The sequence below is a fragment of the Strigops habroptila genome, chromosome 8 (assembly GCF_004027225.2).
Source record: "Strigops habroptila isolate Jane chromosome 8, bStrHab1.2.pri, whole genome shotgun sequence".
NCBI lineage: Eukaryota > Metazoa > Chordata > Aves > Psittaciformes > Psittacidae > Strigops > Strigops habroptila.
Window position 1 is genome coordinate 24,403,361 of NC_044284.2, and position 24,607 is coordinate 24,427,967.

A 24,607-nucleotide genomic window follows, 5' to 3' on the forward strand; every position below is an offset into this window, starting at 1 on the left:
GAAGTATATTGTTACACAGTTAATGAAAAATCCTGGTCAAGTTGCTTTTTAGAACTTTAAGTTTTGAATTTTTAACTTTTGTGCTTTATTAATGATCTTATTCTGAACACATGAACAGAAAAATAGTACATCTTTGCCTCGTCTGTTGCTGAACAAGTTAATTTTGCTGATCTTCTTTCTTTGAAAACTGAGTTTCATGTAATACTTGAAATTTGAGCTGACAATGGCTATTCATTTTCCTGTGCCTCTGGTGTTACTTCTGTTAGCTTTCTGCAGCTTTCTTGGAAAGCTCAGCTCCTTTGATGCTGATGCAGAGCTCTTGGTTTTCGTACTCTGATGTACTCGGTCTCCTTACTTGTACTAAACAGATACAGAACCATGCTGAGTTGCATTATGAAAACTAAGTTTTTCTTTGAAAACTGCTTCTAAATACCTAATTAGTTAATTTTGCCATCTGTAGAAAAGCATTGGGTTTAGCAGGATGGTATCAAAATGAATTTTGAGCTGAGTTTCCGGAAATTGTCTCCTGCCATGCAGTTTTATCACAGGCTTTTGTGTTGAAAGGACATCTCTTCCGAGTAATGCAAAATCTGCCTGCTTCCTTCGTTTGCATTCCTTCTTGATAACGTAGAGTAAGTTTATGACCCAAGTGCAGGCCTGCTGTAGATACACACTACTGAAATCTGCCCCATTATTTCCACCATTTCCCCAAAACAACAGTTTGACAACTTGGGTATTGTGTATCACATCAACTCTTTTGAACAAGTCTGGAATGTGAACTGTGATGTCAGTCTCATGTATGTAATGTGGAAAGCGCTTTGGGAAGTAATATAGGATTTGGTATTAAAAAACCCCTGTAAATTTGTGCTAAATTGTGCTGTGTCACAGGTTACTGTGGGTGATACGTGTATGTTGAAAGGTGAACTAAGTATGCGAAGACATTCTTCTTGTGGCTATTAACTCTAGCAGTAGCACATGTCAGTCTTACACATTTAAATCTGACATCTCCAATGTCAAGCTTTGGAGTGATGTGCTGCAATGAAGTTTTAGTGCAGCAGATAGTCAGGAAAAGACTTGACAGAAGTTTACTGAGAGAGGATTAAGGTGATGCTGCGTGGTATGGGAGTAGAGAATTGAATTGTGAGGATAACTGATGAGGTAACGCTTGTGGGATGGATGGGGCTCAGGTTAGGTGGAATTTTGAAGGAACTGGAAGGAGATGGGGAAGGCTGCCCTGAGGGGCACTGGGAACGAGATACAGCATATCAGCTCTTCTTTCTTTTACCTTGAGGTGACAAGATTACGGGGACCTCATTTCTCTTATGGGAGTCACTGCCTTGCCATATGCCTTTTCCCATTGGTATTTTGGTATGTGAGAGAGTGAACCTTCTCTGCACATACTCTTTCTCGTGGGACCTACACCTCCTTACTTCCCTAGCTCCTCTGCTGTATGGTAAGACCCAGGGTCTTAGCTAGCCCCCGAAGATGGTGAAATGTAAACTGCTGCGCACTGGAATGTTAAGAAGCAGCTGTGCAGATGGTACAGATTGGGAACAGGCAGACTTGGTCTAGGACTGCTATTATGAATACTTAGCCAAAATATCAAAATATGCAGGGAGTGACATAGTTCTTTGGGATATTGCAGACTGTATCTGGGGTGTCCTCCTTCGGGCAGTCTTTTTTTTTTCCTGTCCAGTCTTTCATCACTGGTGCCTTTCCTTTCCTATCACAAAGCATAAAACCAGGATGCAGGCACACTAGCACCACATGTTGAGCAGATGACTGCCCTTGTGATAGGATGTACAAATATGCATTGGATTACTTGACCATGTAGCTATCCAGTCCCTCAACCAAACATCTTAGTCAAGTGATAGGAAAGCTTGCAGTTTAGCCTGCTGGCACACGGGCTTCTATCCCTGTGACAGGGAAGACTTCATAGGGGGAGAGGTGGACTGAACCAGGCTAATTTTTTTCTGGTACACTGTAGTTTGGACATATAAACAACACTTCATGGTTGGGAGAGTGCAGCCCTAGCAAGCAGCTGCTTGTGAAGAGACAGTGCAGTACTGGACAGTGCTAAGGCATTAAGTTTCATTTGTTTAAATGAAGTGCTAATGGCATAATAGGAGAAATACCATCTGGAAATAGTGAGTTGCAGCAGTGGATGTGTCTTAAGTTGCGAGAGATGTATGAAAGAAGAGTTCACCAACTTTTGTATATACAGTGGCTTTGAGCACATGGCCAGAACTTTTCTGGCCTTGACAGAGCGGAACAGATACTTAACCCAGCTCATGTCAAAGCAAGGGGTCCAAATAGTGACAGGGACCCTTTTACTGCTTAAGTCCCTCTCAGGGTTTGATCAGGTAAGTATTCACATACCATAAAATATGGCTCCTTATAAAATGAAATGTAGCTACCTTTTTATTTTAAAATATGTACTTTGCACTACTCACCTTTAATAATACAAACTAGTAACTGGCAGTCGTAGACAGGAATTGGGAGATCTGGGCTTAATTCTCTCCATTGTCTTCTTTCTTTTCACTTCCAACCTAACAATTTCTGGTCTGATGATAGCTCTTCCCACCTCTCACCCGCTCCAACTTCTCTGGGTGGTATTGCTCCTCTGTGTTGTTGATAGAGACAGCTGAATCCCTTTTCAGCCTTGAAATATTTCTATAAAAAAATACCTGTCTATTTTATTTTACTCTTCTTGTATGATAGTTTCTGTGTTATGTGATCATAATATTCTTTCTTTGTTTCTGTTTGAATTAATCTTTTGAGGATACAGGTGGCCACATTACAGACTCCTGAACAGTACTTAATGCTTCTGGAAAGACTACTCTTCGGTGCTTTCTACTGTTGCATTTTTCTTTTTCCGCAGTTGTATCACACTAGGAACACTGTAGTGGTCAACCAGTGCACTCTGTTTCTTCTCAATTTTTTTTTTTATAACTGATGAACTCAGGTTATGAGAAGGACATAAGCTGTGGTGTAACTGCAAACTTTAGAGGGCCAGCATCTTCAGGAAATTCGATTGGTAAAAAGGACAGTATTGTGTAAAAGCCCTTGATAAAAATGAAACAGGAATTTTTTTTCCTTTTATAAGAATGAACGAATATTATAGATATAGTGCTTCACATAGTTTAAAACATTTTTATTAACCTGAAGGGAAGGTGAATGAGCTGTAGCCCTAATAAGTAAGGGGAGAAATACAGCAGTCAACTATATAGCTTCAAAGAACCTGCCTCTTGCATGGACAGGGAAGAGTAGTAGTTTCTTCAGCATGTGAAGCTCAGCAAGTGTTTGCAAAGGTCTGTTGCAAATCTATTAAACTGATTCTCAATTATGTGCTGCAGGAGATGAATATGATGTGTGTGCCATTTGTCTGGATGAATATGAGGATGGAGACAAGCTCAGAATCCTTCCATGTTCTCATGGTAAGCAGCTGTATGTTAGGTTTGGTATTTGTATTAAAACAGCTCTCTAAAACGCCATGTCTAAACCCCACAGTGAATTTGTTTATTGCTTGATTTATAAAATGTATTTTTGCTAATATGCAGGACTGTATGTACAAATTGGGAAAAGAGCAATCTTTTTTCTGTCTTTAAATTTAGAAAAGGCTCACATTCCCACTTTTGTGTTTTTATTTGGATGTACACGTGAAAGAACATCTGGGTTTAACGCTGCACCCTAAATGTCTATATTTAATGGGGAAACACATTCCAGAGTTACTTTCTACATTGAAAAAAAAGTAGGCTTTTGCTTTCTCCAAGACAGTTAAACCATAAAAACAATTCAGCTATTAGTGACATAGATATTGGATGAGGGGATATAGTCTGTCTTGTAGCCTGAAGCTGTATAGACTACTGCCTTGACTGCACTTGGAAGTCAGTGTTGTCAGTGCAAAAATTAGCAGAATATTTTTACTGTGACAAGTAAAATACTGTACCGTTTGAACAGTCTTTCTGAAATACAGCCCACTGCAAAAGGTGTATCTAGTCGTCATGTATGGGTCTATCCACAAGACGAGACTGCTTTTAAGTGCATGCAAGTACCAGAAGCATTTAAGAGCTTCTACCTAGAAGTCTTGAAGAGGTGTGGGCCCAAGAGCGGCTCTACATTTATTTTTATTTTTTTTTTCTTTTAACTAAAAGCTGTGTCAACTCTATCACTATAAGAGTCATCCTTCCTAGCTTGAGACCCCTCTCTGCCTCCCAGTCCATTAACTGTATTACAGCCATTTTGGCTGGATGCAGTTTTACCCAGGATTTTCCTCATTAGATTCCTGCTCTTATCAAGCACTGCAACAGCAAATACCACATCACTAAGAGATTTAAAAAAAGAGGCAACTGATGTTACAGCCTTACATCCACAGTCACCACAACAGATGACAGACTGAGCTTTGTAGATCCCAGTCATAAAAATTTCAAAACAGGCTGACAAACAAAGAATTCTCGGAAGAGAAAGAACAGATCCATAGCATCTGTCCCAGCTAGGGACTGCAAAATTAATGAAACCCAATCACCAGTATCAAAGATTGCTGACACAAAAACCTCACTACAGTCAGTTTTCATGGAGAGCATGCTACTAGCAGGTTCTAACAGGTACTAAACACAACATGCTCTTTGCCAGATACAAGTCTCTGTTAATAAGCAGAGCTAAGTTTTTAATACTGTAAGAAAGACACTTTCAGATATATTTATTTTTTTTTTTAAAACAAGGCCAGTCTAGTTGCAGTGCCAACTGTAGAACTAGTTTAACAGCAGCAAAATTATGTGGTGATTTTATTTAATAACAAGGTGCTTCAATACATCTCGGCGGAAGTTAGAGGCACTATGAGGATAATGATGGTGGGCATGTTTGCTGCAAGATGCGTATAGATCTTCAAGAAGCTTTTAAAGCTTATTTCGTCAAACATGGCCTTTTGCAGGATTGCTCTCAGATTTGTTCAGTAGAGGAAATAAGTATTTATTGCATATATCTGCACGGCCAAGATCATAATCTATTAGGTGTTTTGTACAGAAGGATAGACAGTCTACATGCCAACAAACTTGTGACTAAAATTCTCTGAGTTAAATACTAAAATTCTCTTGTATTACTAAGCATAAATACAACTCAGCAGGTTTCCTTGTCCTTTTCACTTAGATAATGATGGACTTGTATTTTGTTTTCTAACAGCATATCACTGCAAGTGTGTGGACCCGTGGCTGACAAAAACAAAAAAAACATGTCCTGTATGTAAGCAGAAAGTGGTCCCTTCTCAGGGGGACTCTGACTCTGAAACAGACAGTAGTCAAGAAGAGAACGAAGTATCTGAAAACACTCCCTTGCTTAGACCTTTAGCCTCAGTTAGTACTCAGTCATTTGGGGCTCTGTCAGAATCTCATTCCCATCAGAACATGACCGAGTCCTCAGAATATGAGGAAGATGACAATGACAATATTGATAGCAGTGATGCAGAAAATGGAACAAACGAAGAAAGTGTAGTGGTCCAACTACAGCCCAATGATGAAAGGGAGTACAGAGTGGCAAATACTGTCTAAGACTACTAATGATGAATAGTGTATGAACAAAAGCGTTTTGAAGGCTATACTTCACAAACCTTTACATAGGGAATCTCTTTTAATCTCTAATCCATTTGGTTTCTTCAGTAGGAGCAGCAGTTCATGTAGTAGTACTATGGTTAAATCATTAGAGATTTATTTCTGATACAGGTATTCAGTCACACATTCTGTCTTCTCAAAATGAACAGTTTAACTGGACTTCACAATGCTAATAAATAATGTTAATAGTTTATATCAATAGAAATATCACAGACTCTAAATGTATCTTGTTGAAATGGGATTTATCTGGAGGTAATTTTTTTCCATTTTGTAGCTACAACTGGGTCATACTGGTAGCAATATTTATTACATGTACGGTATGTGTTACCCCTTAAGCCCAACAGAACAATGTATTTGCATGTTTGTATAGAGTTTTCCTAAAAACTGTCATCACTCCTGAAAGAAAAATGTAGAACAGATCGATATTCTATATGGTGGTAATACGAAAACAAAGCAGAAGAAATTTTATCTCAAAGCAGATTCCAAACAGTCCTTTGGAGCTTGCCACACTAGCTGAGTTTAAGCAGTTCCATTGATCAATTCCTACCATAAGGAAACTTAGAATATATGTTTAGTTTTGAGCAATTCACAAGATCCACCATAAATACATTAGTTATCCCTACTTGCTACTATGATGTAGTCTGGTTTCTAGTGATGATGTGGGATTTGGGGGGGGAGGGGGGGAGGAGAGGGAGAAGAAAAGGGGCTGGCCAAAACAGAGGTTTTGTTCCACATCAAAAAATAATTTTAGGTAAGTATTATTCTGATCCTCAACTCATATACCTCTTACTAAAAAGCATTTTATGCTGCAGTAGTCTGCTAAACTATGTATATAAAGAAAAAAAAATTCTTTTCGAATACCTGATTTGAAAACAAGTGCTTATAACTGTTTAACAGAACTCAGTACTTACCAGTGTATCATGAAAAAAGTAAATGCTATATAATACCTCTGTAACTATGTAGAAAGTAAAAACACACGTATACTCAAAATGCAGAGATTTTTTTTACATGGCCTTGAATAAGGAAAGCTTGAAAGAATGTTAATAAACATGTTTTCCACTTTAAGTATCAAAAGGAATTTATTGAACTTTTGCATTACTTACATTCATGGTGTAGTCTTCTACATTTATTTCTAAGGTTAAAGTATTTTTAAAGATCCAGAAGGTGCAGCTATGAAGATCCCTTGGTAAGCAGCAGCCTACACTTTGCTGTGTATCACAGCACAAAGTGCGGGAGGACCAAGTTACACAGAAAACCTTCACTGTTGTTCATTTTTAGTCAGAAGTTTGAGTCAGTCTGGGTCTGTACGTGTAATTTGTGTGTGAGAGAGGGAAGACCAGGGTGCTGTTAATATTTCCTGCCCACCTGCTGACACCTGTAGAGCTACTGTCTGTGAGCCTGCGTTCCTGAAGTCAGAAAACACTGAATCCTGGACTGCGGCGAGTACAGGTGAGAGGTTTCCGTTTGTTATTTCTGACCTAACACACCAAGCAGCAACACCCTCCTTGCTTCAACCTGGCAAAAGAAATCAATTCTCTGGGACTGGCTAAGAGCAGAGAAAGTTTATTTTGCAGAATGAGGCACGGAAAAGGGATAATAACGAAAGAACGACTCATCTTCAAACCACCGTCACCAGCAATCCATGGGGTTAACGACAGTGTATTACTGTATTTTCACTATGTAAAATTCTACTTTCAGCTTACATATGCCTAGTTAAGTCCCAATGTGAAAACTCTTTCTGAAAACTTAGTAAGCTGAAAGATGTTTCTTAAAATGGGTTCCTACTGTTCAGATCTTATCAGTGCATGTGTTTATTTGTAATTGTATTTCAGGCACCCCAAAGCTAAGTGGTGTGATCCTGCCATCGCAAAAGGAGGACGATAGGTGCGCAGGACTGCACAGGGCTTGGGTTCAGCAGAAAAACCAGTTATGTGGAACTTTGCAATGTCTGAGCCAAAGCATTTCACTGTATCTCTTAACTTCTTCAAGGAAAATATTAATGCAAATTTATGACCTCGGTCATGATTGTGTTCAGACCTCTAGCATAGGAAAATAACCCTCTCTATTTAAATCATCTGTTGATACAGAACTGTGAAATTTATCAAGTCAAGGTTATTCAAGGAAGGTACTTCACACAGACCCTAGCGAACTGGGTACACAGGCACCATTCTGCTGTGGAAATTCAACAACAAACACATTTGAAAAAGGAATTTGAGCAGCAACTAATTATTACCAAGAAAAAGTATACAGGTGATATACAGACATCTGCTCAGGAGAGGAGGGATTGATCAGAAGGGAACAGAGTTAAGATAAATAAGGAATTTGGTGTGCTCTGCTGATGGCTATTCCTGCCTCTGAGGTGCCATTACAGTTAACTCCAGCTATGGCCTTATTACCAAAAAAAGCTTTGGGGACTGATCCTCCCCCCAGAAATAAAAAGTAGTTCTGCAGTCAGGATGTGAGTTGGGTTAAATTGGGTTTAGACAGTTTAGATACAGAGCAAAACAAGGATTCACACATGTTTAATAGGAGAAGTGAAAGGTTTCCATCCTGTGTACTAGTTACTACTAAATGTAAACTTGCTTAATGCTATGGGCTTGTTGTAGTCTGTTCTAACTTTAGCACTAAGAGCTGGAAGGCAAGTTTGGACACCAAACAACTGGAGTACTTGGAGAAGGTAAGACCTTTTGTATACAAAGGTTTTAGTTAGGTTGGGATCTAGTGGCAAGCAAAAGAGCAGGTGCAACATTCACACTGAAGATGAAGATGTAGGGGAGAACAAAGGGATTTTAGTGGTCATCTCCAGGACCCAGGGAAGCACAGCCTTAGCTAACCTCCTGTGGTTTCTGCTTTTTTTTCTTTCTTTCCCAGCCCCTAAGCTCCCATTGTTCACTATCACATCTCACCAGTGCTGTTAGTTCACAGGGCCCATCTCCTCTTGGGTAGCAGAAGTGCCAAAAGCCAGGCAGAATTATTTTGGGGTGAAACCTTAACTCTGTCCTTTCTGAGGGGAGCATGTTCTTACCCTGTAGAGAGCTGACCCTAGTGAGACTGCTACATATCCTAATGAGTAGATAATGTAGCTTTTGTTCCAGGGGTTGTGCATTAGGTACCCATGTGGCAGGGGACCCCTCTATAGTCAGATAAACGTGGAGTTCAGTGACAAGACATCATCTCACTTAAGATGATTTACCCCAGAGAGGGCCTGGCCTTTGACTAAAACGGTATTATCATACTATTGCTGTCTTACAAAACTCAGAACTGCACTTACATCTAGTATTAGTGTAGTCAGCCATGCAGTGAAGAAGGGCCTCAGAGGATTCCTGTTAGGAGGGGAAAAATTACCAACAGTCTGATTTTGTTTGGTTGGAATAAATTTATTTCATCTGTCTGTAAACAAGGTGTTTTTAATAGTTATGGCATTTTTTGAAATGCATATTAAATCAGATGAGTTAGACTGTATCCCAGATGTAACAAAGTGCAGGGAAAGAAATGGACAAATCAGCAACAAGAATTTGTTTAAATCTGTACATTATCCACAAGGCCCAACAATAGAAGCAAAGACTAGAATGTCCCTACAGTAGTGCCATTCGAAAGAAACCCTCGTAGTCAGTTAAAATCCATCTCACAATAGCAACAGTTCTTTTTTTTTTTTTTTTAACAATAGTATGGCACAGAATACATAGTAAAAAATTCATCACAAGACAGCCAAGTCAGTTATTCCAACCAATACCATCTCCCATTTATTCTTTTGTATACAGAGTTCTGCAGTTCTCTCTAAATGGACATACAAGTTAGTACCGTGTCTGAACTGAGAGTTTGGTTACAGACATTTCAGATGACTAGTGCACAAGGCAGTTCACTCCATCATTTCTGCAGCAAAGGTGTGACAGGCCAAATAAAGATTTAAAATTTGAAATGGCATCATTTTGACAGTTTAGCTTTCAAACTACCAACCTTCATCCAAACACTGGCTTCAGAGCAGCAGAACTCTTTACCAGTGAGTGATGTGGCAGAAAGACCGGAGTCAGTCAGAGCGCCCGGTGTAGCTGAAGGTGGCAGTTTTCCACAATGACATTGCAGTTTCATATTAAAAAACCAAAAGCGACAAAAAAAAAAAAACCCAACCCAAAAACACCGCACGACCCCCAAGCTGCAAATTAAAATTGGTCCTATGAAAAACTGAAACCAGACACACTCCAGATGGTTATGTTGGGCTATCTAATGTCCATAACGGCAGCCTTTTACACTTCAACTACAGAACAGGAGCTGGCAAAAAAAAAAAAAAAAAAAAAGTGCCTGAGCTATTGCAACGATGGAATGTCTACGGGGATCCGTTCGGGATGGTGGCTTTAAGGTCATGGGAGGAAGTGCGTCTGTACCCTTTCATAGTTTTGTGATTGCACTTGTTAAGCAGTACAAGCTTCAGACATCATGACGAAAAAATAAAAAGACTTAAGCCTACAGTGAAGTGCAACAACAAAACTAACAGAACGTTAACAGCTTTTGAGTCGCAACTTGGTTAAACAAACCAGGCACTATAAAAATGGGTGTGAGCAAACAAATGTGGAATAAAAAAGAAAAAAAAGGGACAGAAGAAAAGATATGCACGCTCTTTTTTCCTCCCAACAATGCTCTGTGAAAGGAAGACTAGTGAGCTGTGTAATTGCTCAACGTGCTGAAGAGGCATTGATCAAATTAGATTGTACAATCGGCACCTTGTTTAGTATTTAAGTTGTTTTAGTCGTCAATATCACACTAACTGCTAAGACAAAGCAAAGCCTACACTTGGCATATTCCCCTCCCAAGAGTTTTTCAAGGTATCATGCATATCATCTTTGTGGTGCAGTAATGGTGCCAGATACGGGACTTGGTTACATACAGTGGTTAACATATAAATGAACAAAGGGTAACTGGAATTATGACATTAGGAAATGGGTAAATAAAAAACACAAACTACCATCTACAGTCTGGTAGCACTGAACACAACTGGGTGGTGATGAAGAGAGTTGCTAGGTGGATGGGGAGAGGCTGCTTAGACGTCAGACCTCCTCAGGTATAAAGCCAGTTCATATGCTTTCTTGTTGAGTGTCCCTCCATGGACACCTTCCTTTCCCATGACTATAACCAATGCTGGAGTACACAAGGAAACAAAACAGAAATGAACAGAATTAAAGGGAAAAAAAAAAAAGGAAAAGAAAAAGTAACACCTTTCCCCACCAACAAAGGGATACAAAGGAGACACAGGTTCATACCCCATCACCCTGCATTGCTAATAAAGTTTCCAGAATGTAAGGTTTAAAGCTCACCGCCAGGAAAGTTTAATAGCAATCTTCCCCTAATACTTAACAGTCTGCCTAGCAACTAGAACCCAGAGTCTCTCAAGTATTTTGCCATTGAGTATGCCTTCTTATTCAATCCGCCTCCATGGACCCCTTCTTTGCCCATTACAAAGACCAAGACTGAAAGAGAAAAGAAAAAAGTTTTAAAAAGAGTGTGTTAGACAAGTAAATAATGCAAGTTTTAGGCAGTGCAATAAACACACTCAAATTCAAGATTTAGTATTTGGCTATTAAGCTAGTTTAACAGGAGTTTTGTAAAAATATGGATGTAGACAGCGCTGGGGGAAGGCATGAGTTATCCTCAGGAGTATTATGTGACTATGTAAGTCATAAGAGTTCACTGCTAAGAAAAATGCAACCAAGTATCTCAAAAAAGCATCACAAGTGCCTTTCCACCATCAGCACCATCCACCATCACCCAGCAAGGAAACCCTGGCTGCATCTTAAAAAAAAAAGGGGGGGGGGGGAGAAGCGCAACTGAAAAGCAGAAGTAGGAATATTTTTACATTCTTATCTGTAGTGGTCACTACTGGTGTGAAAAACAGAGTAACTGCCTCAATACTAGGAAAAAATCCATGGGGTCAGAGAGCTAAGACTTTTCACACAACCATGCAACTAGAAAACATGCTTTTTTGTGTAAGACAAAACACAGGGAAGATCTAAATGCTGACCCTCTCTCTATTCCCACAATTTTGGTGAAGTGTCCCAGCTGCCTAGTGGACAAGAACATCCAAAGGCTCCTCAGCCAGTAAACACCACTTGCAAGTTGCCAGTAGATGTCACCAGCAGGTACACAGACACAATAAGCGCTGTGCTTCCACAAGCACAGAGTTGTTTCCCAAGCTAGGAATACTGTAACTGGAAATACTGCAGTCAGTCTACCTACAGGTGACTGTACATCTCCATAGCAATTCCCTCACAGAAAGCTTAAGACAAACAGTTCTTTGGCATTTCACAACCAGCAGCAGAGCCATAACTCTGCTTATTTCACTTCAGTGCTGTAAACATTCTTCTGGTATTGTTGCCAAAGCTTTAGCCTACAGAGAAATTTTACTCTAGTTTTGGTTTTATACTTATAAGCTCCACAGCAAGCCAAAAAATGCTAGACCAGGTATTTCTGAACACAAAGGCCTGCTACATGTAGCCAGTATTTTGAGGCATGTTTTTATACCCAAATCTAGTGCCTTCCCCGTGATAGGTTTCACTAGAAGTTAAGTGAGGAGCACAAGGAGTTTGTACACTAGCATAAAGCAAGTTTCTCAATTTGGACGGGCTTTTAGCTCACAGACAGACTTCAGAGAGCTCAACAGCAATGCAAGAAGAGTTAGTGTAGAACTTGTTAAGAGGCGAGTAGGAGTAGCTCACACAAGGAATTTACATCTTTGCAGAATAAACCTTCTGTTCAGAAGTTTACAACACAAGAGTTAGTTTCACTACCGATCATTACTGGATCCCTACCATAAGCTTTAGATACCAAGCTACCTTATACCTGATAAGCTTACTTCAAGCTGTAGCTTGCTCTTCCCTGCTTGCCAGGGATCCGGTTAACCGCTTCCCAGCCTAACGCCCACGTGGGAACAGGGACAAGCGTGATTCCTAGGCAGAGACCCAGCCAGGCCACTGCCATCCACTCCCCTTGCGTCACTTCCAAAATTAACCGTTAAATACAGGAGCCTGGTTTTCTTAATAGCTGAAGTCTATGCTTAGGGTCACATTCTTAATTATGTGAACTGAGAGTGAAGAAAATCATGCTTACCTCGGCCAGCTCTGCCTACAGCAACATTGTACGTTGGCTCACCACCTTGACTCTTTGTCCTGATGTCCATTGTGCAGTCACCGTCAACATACAGGCTATCTCTGATCACAGAGCACTTCTTTGCACCAAGGGTCAGACCGTTGGTGAAAAAACCCTCTCGGTCTTTTCCTACAATCATATCTATTTCTACTGGCTGTCAAAGGGAAAAGTCCAGAGTTAGCAGGGCAAAATTTTATTGTTTAATTTCTATTTAGAAAACATCCTGTCTTGTGTTGAAAGGATGAGACAGTACATTTCCCCCTGCTCCCACAGTCTTCCAGAACTCTGTGCTTTGTTAGTCACAGTTTGCTCTGCACTGGTCTATTACCACTGTAAGCAGTGGATCCGCTGCCCTTGGAATACCTCAGCCCACATCTGCAGCGCCTCTCGGACCCAAGCTCTCACTAAGGGAGGTGCTGCAGGGTTGAAACTAGCTAAGCACAAGATCCGTGTGCCTTGGCGACCGAACGCACTAACCCTGTGGAACCCAAACGCCTGCTGGCACCTATCCCTGAAAGATCGGCTCAGATGCCACCCCGCCTGCACCGGCGGGGCAGGAGCTCGGCCCTAGCCGCGCTGCTGAGGCGCCTCCGCATACTCGGGGCAGCTCCTACACGCGGTGCCCCTTCGCGGCACCGCTCCCGCCCGCCTGCAGGACCGCCCGGCTCTGTGCCGCCCTCCATCCCTGCGTGAGGATGTGGAGAGCACCCGCCCCGGGCTGGCAGCGTGGCCGTGGGGGACGGGCGGCGGCGCGGCCCGGTGAGGCTGGGCGGAGAAGGGGAGGGCCGGGCTCGGCCGCGGCGCGGCGGCCTCAAAGTGCAGCGTCACGGCGGGCCCTGCCGCCCCAATCACGGCGCAGCACTGGGCGGCCGCCGCCGCCGCCGCGGGCCCTGCCCGGCCCCGCTCTGCTCCAGCTCCCGAACCGGGCCCGGGCCCCCCCACGCCTGGGGCGGGGCGCGGCGCTGCCGGCGGGTCGTCCCGGGCAGGCCGCGCGGCAGCACGCCGGCCGCCCCGCACGGCCCTTATGTAACGGCGGCGCGGGTCCCGCCCGGCCATGCGGACGGCAGGAGCGGTGCCGAGGGGAGCGGAGCGGGGCGGCGGCGGGAGCGGAGGCGAAGGACGGGCAGGGGAGGGGGGGATGGGGAGGGAGGAATCAATGGCAGTGCGCCATCTTGGCGATGAAAAACATGAAGCCAGCGGCGAGGTGGGCATTCACGAACGCCTCCTACGCCGCGCACGTAAGCCTCGCCGCAGCGCCGGGCCCGGGCGGCCCTACGCAAGCCCCGCCGCGCACATCCCGCGCGGCCTCTCCCGCCGCCTCCCGCGGCCCCGCCGCATCGGGCCGCGGCACCCGCCCCCGCCGCGGGGAAGGGCCCCCGCGCCCGCGGCGCCGCCGCCGGCAGCCGCAGACAAAAAGGCGGCGCGGGCTCGCTCCCCCGGCGCCGGGCCCGCCGCCGCCGCCTTCTCCCGCCGCCCCGCAAGGTGCCCCCGTCCCTCGTGCGCCGCCGCTCGCTCCCGCGGGGCCGGGCTCGCCCTTCCCCGCGCCCTGCCCTGTCTGCCCGCCGCCGCCCTTACCGTGATGCTCTGAAAGATGCCGCCGGCCGTGGCTGCCCAGACGTACTTGGCGTCGCAGTAGCCCACAATGGCGGCCTCCTGGCAGCAGCCATCGCACATCAGGTTGTCCACGTAGCTCTGCCAGCCGGCCATCTTCGCGCGGGCGGCGGTGGGGGCGAGTGGGGCGGGCGGCGAGGCGCGGGCCGGGCGGCGGGCGGCGGGGCTGGGCGAGGCTGTCCCGTCCCTCTCCTCTCCCTCCTCACAGCGGAGCGGAGCCGAGCGCTGCAGCGGGCGGCGCGGCGCGGCCCAGCCCTCCGCGCTGCCGGCGCCGAGGGGCGGAGGGGAGGAGGGGCGCCGCCCAGCACCGCCCCCCGCGCCGCCCGGCTCCGCGCGGCCGAGGCGGGAACGGCGGGGCTGCGGCGCCGTCCGCCGGGTGGAGGAGCGCGGGGCTGGCGGGAGGGAGCCGGCTGGCGGTGGGTCCGGTCCCGGTCACGCCCGGCAGGTAGGTGCGGCGGGCCTGGGGTGCACCGGCCCGGCGGGAGAGGTGCGCTCCCCGCACTCGTCCGGACCCGTGGGGGAGGCGGCGCGGCGGGGCTGGGGTCCAGCGCGCCCTCGCCACAGCACCGCCGGGTGGCCGGCCCGGCCCAGCGCCCTGAGCCCCGGTGTGGCAGTCGGCGCTGCCGCCTGGCACCGGTGCTTCTGCACGGTCGGGGCTGGGGCCGAGCACCGGTGCGGTGCCGGCGGTGCGGTGTGCCGCCTTCCCCATTCGCTCTCAGGCTGGGGGAATGCGAACAGTGCTCTAACGTCCAAGGAATCGCGATGTTCTCATCTCTGGAAGCATAGTCGTTGCCTGGGTAAAACCCTGTTACTCCTCTGCTCTTAATTGGCCGTACTCTGCTACCCTCCTTGCCCCTGCGAGCTGAACCAAAGTCCTGTCAATGCAGCGAGAGGATTTCGGTATCAAATTGCTGGTCTTGTATGGAGCCGGTGGGCTCCTCATTTCACACGCTAACATCTGCTACATTTTATTTCTGTGTGGTTTTGTAAGTGGCTATTTCAGGTTTTATTCTTCCAGGTCCCACCAGGTTGAGATAGTTTAGTTTCCACATTCCTTTGTAAGATGTCCGGGTCTGATCCCAGGTTTTTGCTACATTGGTATTGGGTTCTGGGCAGGATTACTGCCTGGAAGGCTGGCCTGCTGCAAGTTGCAGAGATGTTCACCTGCAACATTAAGGGTGTGTTTTAGAGCAATGGCTCTGTCCTTAACATTGAAGTTGGGGGTGGTGGAGTGGGTCACCTTTTTGAGTGGGGTGGTTTTGCCTCACATAGTGTCTGCTATGATTCTCTGGGAAATGGAGACAGGTGGGATGTGAAGTGGTGGTCCATGCAATTAACTTTGAAGCTTTAATTCAGGAAGTTAGATCTTATACCCGAGTATGCCAAGGCATGGCATACAATAATTGAATCTGTCTTTTCAGAGGTCATACCCACCAGGAAGAATATTCACGACGTATTTGTAATGAATATCCCTACAGCATGCTTCAGAGTGTTGTTTTAAAACCTATTTTTGTTGTTATGGGATCGAGTGTTGTTTAGATAGTAATAGAGATTGCTTACATTACTAGATACTTTAAAAAGCCCTTTTTTGCATCTTTTAGCTTAATTCTGTAAGTATCTTCTCTATTTTATTTTCACAGTGCCTTTCCCACACTGAATTTGGACAGCACCAGAACTTTGCTTTATTCTTTTCCAGCCGTCCATATATACTAAAAATGTCCTTGTGTCATTCTTGGGTGACATGGTATAGTGTGAGGCATTCCTGCCCATGGCAGAGGCCTTGGAACTAGATGATTTGAAGGTCCTTTCCAACCTAACTATTCTATGATTCTACTGTATCTTCCAATGAGTTACACGCTTTAAATTTGCTTTCGGCTCTTTAACTAGCTAAAGCTTTTTGTGAAGTTTGGGTTGCCTTCATTATCCTCCCATTTTCGCCATGGAAAGGAGAAAAAGTTCTCTTCTGTCTGACGCTGCCATTGAAGGCCACTTCTCTTTTTATAATGTTTGCCTGTAAGAAGTCCCAGTTTAACACTAGTACTTGCACAGAATGGAATGCATCCATCTTAAATGAACAGGAGGCTGATGGGTCCATTATTTTTAGGGTTCAACTAAAATGTGGGGTTTGAATTTTTTGTTGGTTTTGCAAGCTGCAGTAAGGATTCCAAATTGTTTCACTTTAATAAGTGGATTACTAAATACAGGGGCGGACATCTGATCACGCTGAACCCAGGGGCAGGCCTTGGGAATTTTGGAGCTGCCTGTGTGCCAGTGTCATTGTCCTTGATTAACAAGATGTGGGCTTCACATGGACAGCAGGCTGCTTGGTACACACGTGGAGGAATCTCGCGCAAGAACCTGTGGGTTTCCAGGGCTTTTACCAAAGGCTATGCCACCTCTTGCCTTGAGGTATCTCACCTTCCCATATGCACCCTTCCAGCCGTTTGTCCATCCCTTATGCCCGAGGACCATGCATGCATTTGGAGGCCCCACAATGTAATCATGTCCAGTTTCATGGAAGGTAGAGGCCCAGTGGTCACCGCCAGCTGGGAGATGTCTGGGGGGAAGCACTGCCGCTCTAGGAGCTGCGGAACCGCTGCAAGAGGCACTGCGTGGTGGTCCCGGGACTCCAGAGCCTTCCCAGGTTAGTGTGTGGTGGGTTCAGTGCTTCACCCCTTTGACAAATCAATTGTTTCATCTGGATGTCAAAGAATGCAGAGTGAGTCCTGTAATGGTACCACTGCTTTGCAGGGAATATCACTGTTTTTTAATAGCTGCATAAACCAGGTGATCAGCAGTGTGAATGCTATTTTGATGAGCAGATTGCGTTAGCAACACAGGGAATACAGGTGTCTGCTTTTAATGATTTAAATTGGAAATAACTGCACGGAAGTCTGGGATCTGCTGAACAGAAATGATGAGAGTAGAGGATTTGCCACTTGCTTGGTATCTGGGCTTTTAGTCATGTTATTTGTGCAGTAACTCTAGTAATATATTTAGAGAGTGAAGTCTAAATTGGATTACTGTTATTTAATGTTATGAAATTACCAGGTAGCATACCAGTATAATTTACAGATTCAGCAGCCACCCGTGCTATTTCTAAAAACCATACTCCTTTATTTTCACTATTAGGTGCCTCATTTGGATGTGTTCTATGCTATACAATTATTATAATGCTATTTGTATAGACACTACTTCAACAGCACCTTTGAGACTGTTCAGTTTAAGAAAATGAGGATGTGCTCTGTATGTTAAAGATTGTAAGAGAGAAGGTCCAGTTTTATTATTTGTTACAAGTCTTAACTGGAATCTGAGACATTTGTTAAAGGAAGGACTTATGTATAAACAAAAATATAGTTGTTAAAATTGATAGATGGAGTGGCTCATTTAACATCGATACCTGGACTGACATATGAAATGGTGCTGTCTGAACATAAGCTATACATATATGATAAATAGTTGCTAACCCATGATTTCTTGTATTTTAGTCTCTTTCAACATTCTGCCCAGTAGTTCTTTGTGGAAGGTTTTTGCACACTACAGCCACAGTTTGGGGTTTTTTAATGCAGCTTGTAACAGTTATTAGTCATTTTGCTTCAGTTCAGAACTTTGTCTGAAATTTATGTTGGATCACATCTAAGAGAAATAATCATTTGAAAGAATGACTGTGCATAGCCAGAGTGTACTATTTATAGCTTTGTGAGAAACTTGACTGCTTTTATATTAGCAACATGAAAATTGAAATTGACAAAAAACTTGAAGGAGGGTGTGTATTTTGTTAGTAAAATAACTCACAGTTTTCTGTCTGACTTCGTAAGTACTAGAGCATTTGGAGATACATTTAAGCAGCATTTATGTGTGGATAGGAAGGGCAAGTGACCATCCACAGAACACAGCTTGACTTTTGAAAATTCACATTTACAGAGACCAAGCTCACCCAAGGCATCGTTTGTTACCACAGTTCATGCCCGTTTGTGGTGCTGCTCTGGTAGCTTCCTTTCCAGACCATACTGGATTTCCTGTGGTAGTCTTTTTATTTACCACAAGTGCTTTCGGAAGTGCAGAGGGTAAAACCCCTTTAGAAGTGTTACAAGTTAGCAGATTCACTTCTACTGATTAACAGCCAAGAAGCAAGGATCAGTCTGTCTCTTAGCCTCATGGCGATGATTAGAAACCAGGCTGTGCAGAGTCCTTCCATGGCTACTTAAGTGACTTGGCTGAAAAACAAAGAAGCCACCAAAAGCTGCCTGTTAGTTAGAAATAAATTGTAAAAATGACATATTAATGAGCAGAAAGCTTGAAGCTAGGTTTAAAAAACACTGCAATACAAAATTCAACAATCATTAAAACAACAATGCAAATTTTTATTACATACCTACATCTGTACATGAAAAAGGTCCTGTCAGCGCTAGCATAGATGTGGTTGCGCCACAGAGCCCTGTGCAACAGCACTTGAAGCCATCCAGAATGTTCTGAAAAAAAGGTGGTTTTCTGGTGTATCTTACATCATTTGGAAAGGTGGTTTAACTCTGTGTATGGATGAGGATTTTGTCTCCATAGAGGAGGTTTGCTTGGTATGGTTTTACCAGTATAGGTAGCTCAACAAAGCCTTTGTCTTTCCAAGGATTAATTAGGTAAGCAGTTAAGAAGAGCTTCCCTTATCCTTTATTTAACCATCAAATTCAAACACTACAAGTACACAGTCTAGTGTGAGGTGTCCCTGCCCATGGCAGGAGGGTTGGAACTAGATGATCTTAAGGTCCTTTCCAACCCTATCTATTCTATGAGTCTATGATTCTATAAAACCTAAAATCTAACTTTTAAAATCAGATGCAAGCTTAGTGGTGTTGAAGTGTCAGATATGAGATTACTTCCATTTTGGTGGCTTCCAGAAATGCTTTAAATCTGAGGAAGGACAGTTCTTTGTGGATCTGATTTATAGACTGGTCAGAGCACTAAAAAAATTATGTCTGAAATCATGGAACTTTGCTCGTCTTTTGGATTTTTAAGGTAAGTTCTTGATCTTGCTGGTGGCCAACAGAAAATAAACCTTAATCCTAGAAATTAAAGTTTATTATATGTAAATTCTACCTGGATAGATAGTCTTCAGTTCATAATGGTGTCTTTGGTGAGAGTCCCTATGTGAATGAGACGTGCAGAATTAGGTCTGTATGACCCAGCTTTCTTTTTATTCAGATTTATCAGGCAGGCTCTTCAGGGTAGTTGGATCCTGCAATCTTTTGATTTGCTTTAAATAAAGCAAACAGAACCCAAATAGGTAGTCCTTTGTTAATTTTTCAATTATGAAACAAGGCTACTGTGAAATTCAGTAAGTTTGTAGATAGCTGGATGCAGTGGAGGGAAGGTGGTAGCATCTTCAATCCAAGCTCCTTTATTTACTTTATTTTATCCAAGCTCAGTGGTGACTCATTACATGCCTCTGTTAACTGATTATTTCAGTGGGTGAAAGGTTGTATAGAAGTTAATCTAAAAAGCGAACACTTAGGCTAAGAAATGCTTTAAGGGAGTTGGAGGAGCCCAAAGTTAGAGGGAGAGAAAGCAGAAAGGTGGAAAACGGAGCAGAGCAAGCATGGGTTCTCAACACGGTCATTTTTTACAGATGTTTATGCAGTGTGGTTAAACAGGAGCAACTAACAGTCTTCTGTGTGAAGTCTGCACCTCTGATCTCTGTGCAAACTTTACTGACTGCACTGAGAAATTATATTAGGTGGAAACAAACATTAAACTTTTCCCAGGCTTCATCTGTTAGTTTGGGTTGTTTTTTTCTCTGTCAAAGTTGACTAGTATATAATTTTACCTTTTAATATCTGATCTGCATTTCTGCACTGTGCTAGCATACCTTAAGAAGAAAGCCCAAAAGTTTTCCTGAAGTTGCATTGCATTGCGGGTACACTGCAGTCACAGCAGAACCCTCTCCTGCTGACCACCACCACGGGGTCATCAGCAGCATTCCCTGCCAGTCCACGTATGTGCGTGGTCATGTTCTGGTTATTGAGCTGACAAGCCTTTATGTTTTTCTTGCTCATACTTTCTTTAAGTGATTGATTTTTTCTGCACCGCTCTCTGCTGCTTATTCAGTCTACCATGTCGTTTAGCCAGGAAACTCTGAAGTTTTGTTCAGTATGTTATTTCCTTCATTAAGCTTTCTTTCAGTGACAGTATCTGTAAATATGTTTATCTGGGTGCTACTTCCTCCTCTGATCACAATTTTGCTGTTGATGCTTGTTATTTGTTAGAAGTCCAAAGGATTTTTGTATCACAGATACATAAATTTATCTGTCAAATATAATTTCTACCCAAAACATTCACTGTCTGCAAAAGCATTTAATAATAATTCTGAAGTAGAAAAAACATATTTTCCCAGGGAAATTATACAGTTCTAACCTTATAATGCTCTGTAAAATTGCAAATATACTTTATTTTTTGAATGAAGCAGAAACTGCTACATGCTTTTCTTTTTTTGCAATTCTTTTAAAAATTTGGTACCACATTTCTTTGTAGCCATGACGTACTTGATTCTAGCTATGAGTAGCTAGTCAACCTGCCTCCTGTCAGCTCACCAAAGAGCCAGTATATGTGTATTTAATATTTAGAATATTTTTGTGTAAATTTTCATAGTTGAAGTACTAAGTTTCAGCACCCAGATAATTATTTCTGACACAGCTGTAGTGATTTTTTCTGAATTACATCTAGTCAAATATCACATTTTTCAGAAACAAAGTATGTGAAATTTATTCTACTCAGATCTGTCTACATAGTCACAAGATAAGATCAAAGAAAAGTTTTAAAATACATTAATTGTGTGCTTAGAAATGGTGTACTCAATCTGGACGTCTAATACTGCTGAACTGGAGAGCAGCCACTCTGGTGTGGATGAAAGGAAATCTAAAAATGGAAAGAACGGGGAAAAGTAGAATTGAGTAAAGGGGAAAACAGCCTAAAAGTGGTGTGGTTTAATTTAGAGTATTTTCTCTTCTTTTTAAATACCTCACTGAAGGAAAAAGTAATACCGTATCTTGACCAAACAGCTATTCATTATGAAAAGTAAACATGCTGAAAACATGACGGGGAAGAAACATTGCAGAGGACCGCAGAATTGAGGCAGGTCTCTTTGGTGTCATGGTAAGCTGGCATCCGTGGAGACCTGGTAGAAGGCTTCAGGAGTTGTGGGTTTGATTGTATACCGGTCCTGTTGATGAACTGTGCCCCCAGCATCCCTGGTTTAACATTGTCTACATAGTAAGTGCCAAAGGAGGCAGGCATCTGGACTTCAGATTATATGCTTCTTTTAAGCAGGTGCTGGGCTTTTTTTATCAATCTTTGCAGCAACTGGGAGCGGACTTGTGACGGTGTTACTGTGAGGAAGAAGAATCCAGCCATCTGTTGTGTGACTCTGCTCTCCTGTCCATCTTCCTGGCAACCTCATCCAGCAATGCAGCTTGCACCACATCATCAGATCATGCTTAGAGTGTCCACAGTTGCTCATACCTGGTTTTTGGTCATACATGTTTCTAGCTATGTATTTCCCAGTGCATGCTCAGGTTATGTGAAAGATGCATCTAATACAGCTTGTCTGTACTCTGGATGAAGATAAATGCCGAATTGGAAAAGGGCTTTTTAAAGATTAGCAACTCGGGTGTATTACATTTATCTAGATGAGTGAAAGGATTCCTCCTATTTCAGTGTTCATTGAGACTCAAATGTAAAATGCAGAATGAGGACCAATTTTCTTAAATGAAAATACATTACTTCAGTATATATATAAAAACAAAGAAGTCTTAAGTTATTGCTTTTGAATAATCAGAATAACTGTCCTTTGCTATACAAACCTTGTCCTCATTATTAGGCTAACGTAGTGTTCATAAGGCAGTTGTGACATGTAGCATGGTTTTGGTTACAGAGCTAGAAACAGGTGCAGTTTAGCTGTTGGCATTGCATAAAAAAATGCAGAAAAACAGAAGGGAACATCAGCACCAGCTAGACTTTTTTGTACGTTTGTTGTAATTGACACCCAATTTCTTCTGTTATCATTGGTAGCTGTCTAGGGAGAAGATAATCGTAAACTGCTGGCAGGTAGTCAAGCCGTATATTAAACATGCATCAGCCTCTCAAAACCAGGATCTAGACACAAGTTAGTATCAAGTTAGTGGATGAATTGGAATGCACATGCTTTGATTGGAAGGAAGTTTAGCTCTTGTACTGAAACAGGACAGCTTGGAGACAGCATTTAGGCAAAGGTATACTTGTTTCTCAAAACCTACTGTTGGCATGGACCTGGGGACAGTCATCCAAATAATGGCTGCAGCAGAAGAAATGGCACTTTTTAATGCTAGATTACACACTTTTTCTTCACCTTTCTATTGGACACAGCTGTTTCTTCTTGGTGTTTATATATTTTTCTGTAGTTCCAACAAATATTTTTTTAAGAGTAGTTTGTGGCAAAAAATAAGATTGCACTTCACTCCCTGTGCTTGAGGCATTGTAAGTGCACTGACATTGGTGGTAGCTTCTGTTATGTGCTAGTGTGAAGGAATAGTCATCCCTGTCAAATGACTGTTAAAGACTAAACAAAACAAAACAACCTTTATAAGAAAAAAAAAAAAAAGGCTTGTTTTTAATTTAAATGACTAAATCTTTTTGTTTCTATCTTTGTTGTTTTAGAAACTATATGCTGTAACAGGAAAAGAAATGCTGTGTGTGACAGCTTTGAGATGCTAGGCTTGCTGCTTCTTGGTAGTTTTGTGACCGTGTTTGCTGTTTTTGGACTGCAAGCCTTTCAGTAGCTTCCAAGACCCTGGCACTAGATGGAGCTTTCATCTACTTGCACTTAGAAGTGTATTAAGTTTAACCGCAAATTAAAAACCGGGAAGAATAAATTAAGATACGTATGCCTGCTGCTACGTTTACAGTGCACTTTTCTCCTTTCGTTAGCAGAGTGGTGTAAATTATAATTTAATTTTAATTTAAATTAAAATTAAAGTATTGCAGCGGGATCTCCTTGATCTAGTAGGTTCTTTATAACCACTCTTACTAGCACCCTTTAAAGTACTCTCAGGCTCATGGGAGAAGTTGCTGTGAGTTAGATATGCTGAAAATGTGCTTCATGTTTAAGCTAATGACTAGTCTGTGCTGAATAAAGGTAATGCCATTTTCTGAACAAAGTTCCTGTTTATATTTCAGGATGGGGTGGGGGTGACCAAGCCTTCTGTTTGCTCTGCTCATTCAGTAATGCATTTGCATTTTTACTTCATGCTACCAAAGCCAACAATTCAGAATCATCTGTTATCAGTCACTTCATTTTTCTCCATGTGTTACCCTTGAAAATATTGAACAAATAGAAACAAATAAAATCCAGCTTTGAAACTGTAGTGTTTAATACTTTTCATTTAACAAGCACCATGTCTCCCAGGCTGCATGGCACATATCAGAAATTTAAGACTATCTCTGCCTTCCACAGAAATAACTGGAAGTAGATTTGGTTTTGTTCTGGGGTGCCTGTGTTCTTATCAGCAAAAGACTGCTTCACTCCAAACCATTATCTAGACACTGAAGTAGCAAATATGTAATCAGTTCCTACTCACAGCCCCTTTGCCATTTTATTAAATGGTTTAATATAGTAAACCAGCAGATACATACTTGAGGAAAAAAATCACACGGCATACCACGCTCAGAACACTGGAGGTGATAAGAAGATGACCGCGTATAGCATCTCACTCCCATTGCCTTCTCAAGGTCTAATCCTTCAGTGTCTTTCACCTTTTATCAGCAGGACTGAGGGACTCCACACAGACCACAGAATGAAAAACCTTTGTAGAAAACTGTACATGAATGCAGTATTGCCAATATGAAGAAAAGCTCATATTTCTGGAAGACTTCTACTTTACTACAAAACTGTTAGGGAACCATATTATTTATGGAAGACTACATGTGGTGCTGTAGATGACAGGGTTTGTATATGGCAATGTGATTACAGTACTGGCTGTACAGAGCAGGGGAACAGCACAAGCAGCTTTCAGAAAAAGACCCTGCTGAAGAAAGTAATTTTAGAAGGGTGTTTCATAGTTGACCTGGCAAAATTTTAATTGCTGCTTGTGACCAGATTACGTGTATTCAAAGTCGTAATCTCTGTATGTGAATCTCAAGTGAAGTTTGGTGATTAGGTATCTTTTAAGAATTTGTTCTTACAAAGTTGTCACCAGTTGCATTCAGACTGTAAAACGTCATTGGTACTGGTT

General features: G+C 42.8%; 2 protein-coding genes and 1 long non-coding RNA gene across 7 annotated transcripts in view; 2 read left to right on the plus strand and 1 right to left on the minus strand.

Moving 5' to 3' along the window:
- RNF13 (ring finger protein 13) overlaps positions 1-9,701 on the plus strand; it is a 40,795-nt gene extending 31,094 nt beyond the window's left edge. For all 4 annotated transcript variants that reach the window (XM_030495604.1, XM_030495607.1, XM_030495605.1 and 1 more), the window contains 2 exons: positions 3,357-3,437; positions 5,179-9,701. In XM_030495604.1, the coding sequence (XP_030351464.1) occupies positions 3,357-3,437; positions 5,179-5,543 (446 nt within the window). In that variant the 3' untranslated portion in view covers positions 5,544-9,701. The remainder of the gene's footprint in view (positions 1-3,356; positions 3,438-5,178) is intronic.
- On the minus strand, positions 8,960-14,670 carry PFN2 (profilin 2). Of its 2 annotated transcripts, none has more exons than XM_030495615.1 (3): positions 14,316-14,670; positions 12,702-12,894; positions 8,960-10,736 (listed from the first exon to the last, which is right to left on the minus strand). In XM_030495615.1, exons 1-3 carry the CDS (start codon positions 14,445-14,447, stop codon positions 10,639-10,641), a joined length of 423 nt encoding a protein of 140 aa, XP_030351475.1. In that variant the 5' UTR covers positions 14,448-14,670; the 3' UTR covers positions 8,960-10,638. The 2 variants fall into 2 exon arrangements, with proteins under 2 accessions (XP_030351475.1, XP_030351474.1); XM_030495614.1 differs by having other exon boundaries at positions 8,960-11,065; positions 14,316-14,654.
- A 42-nt stretch (positions 14,671-14,712) lies between these two features.
- LOC115611936 overlaps positions 14,713-24,607 on the plus strand; it is a 69,638-nt gene continuing 59,743 nt past the window's right edge. Inside the window, exon 1 of the long non-coding RNA XR_003992786.1 lies at positions 14,713-14,796. This is a non-coding gene — a long non-coding RNA (uncharacterized LOC115611936). The remainder of the gene's footprint in view (positions 14,797-24,607) is intronic.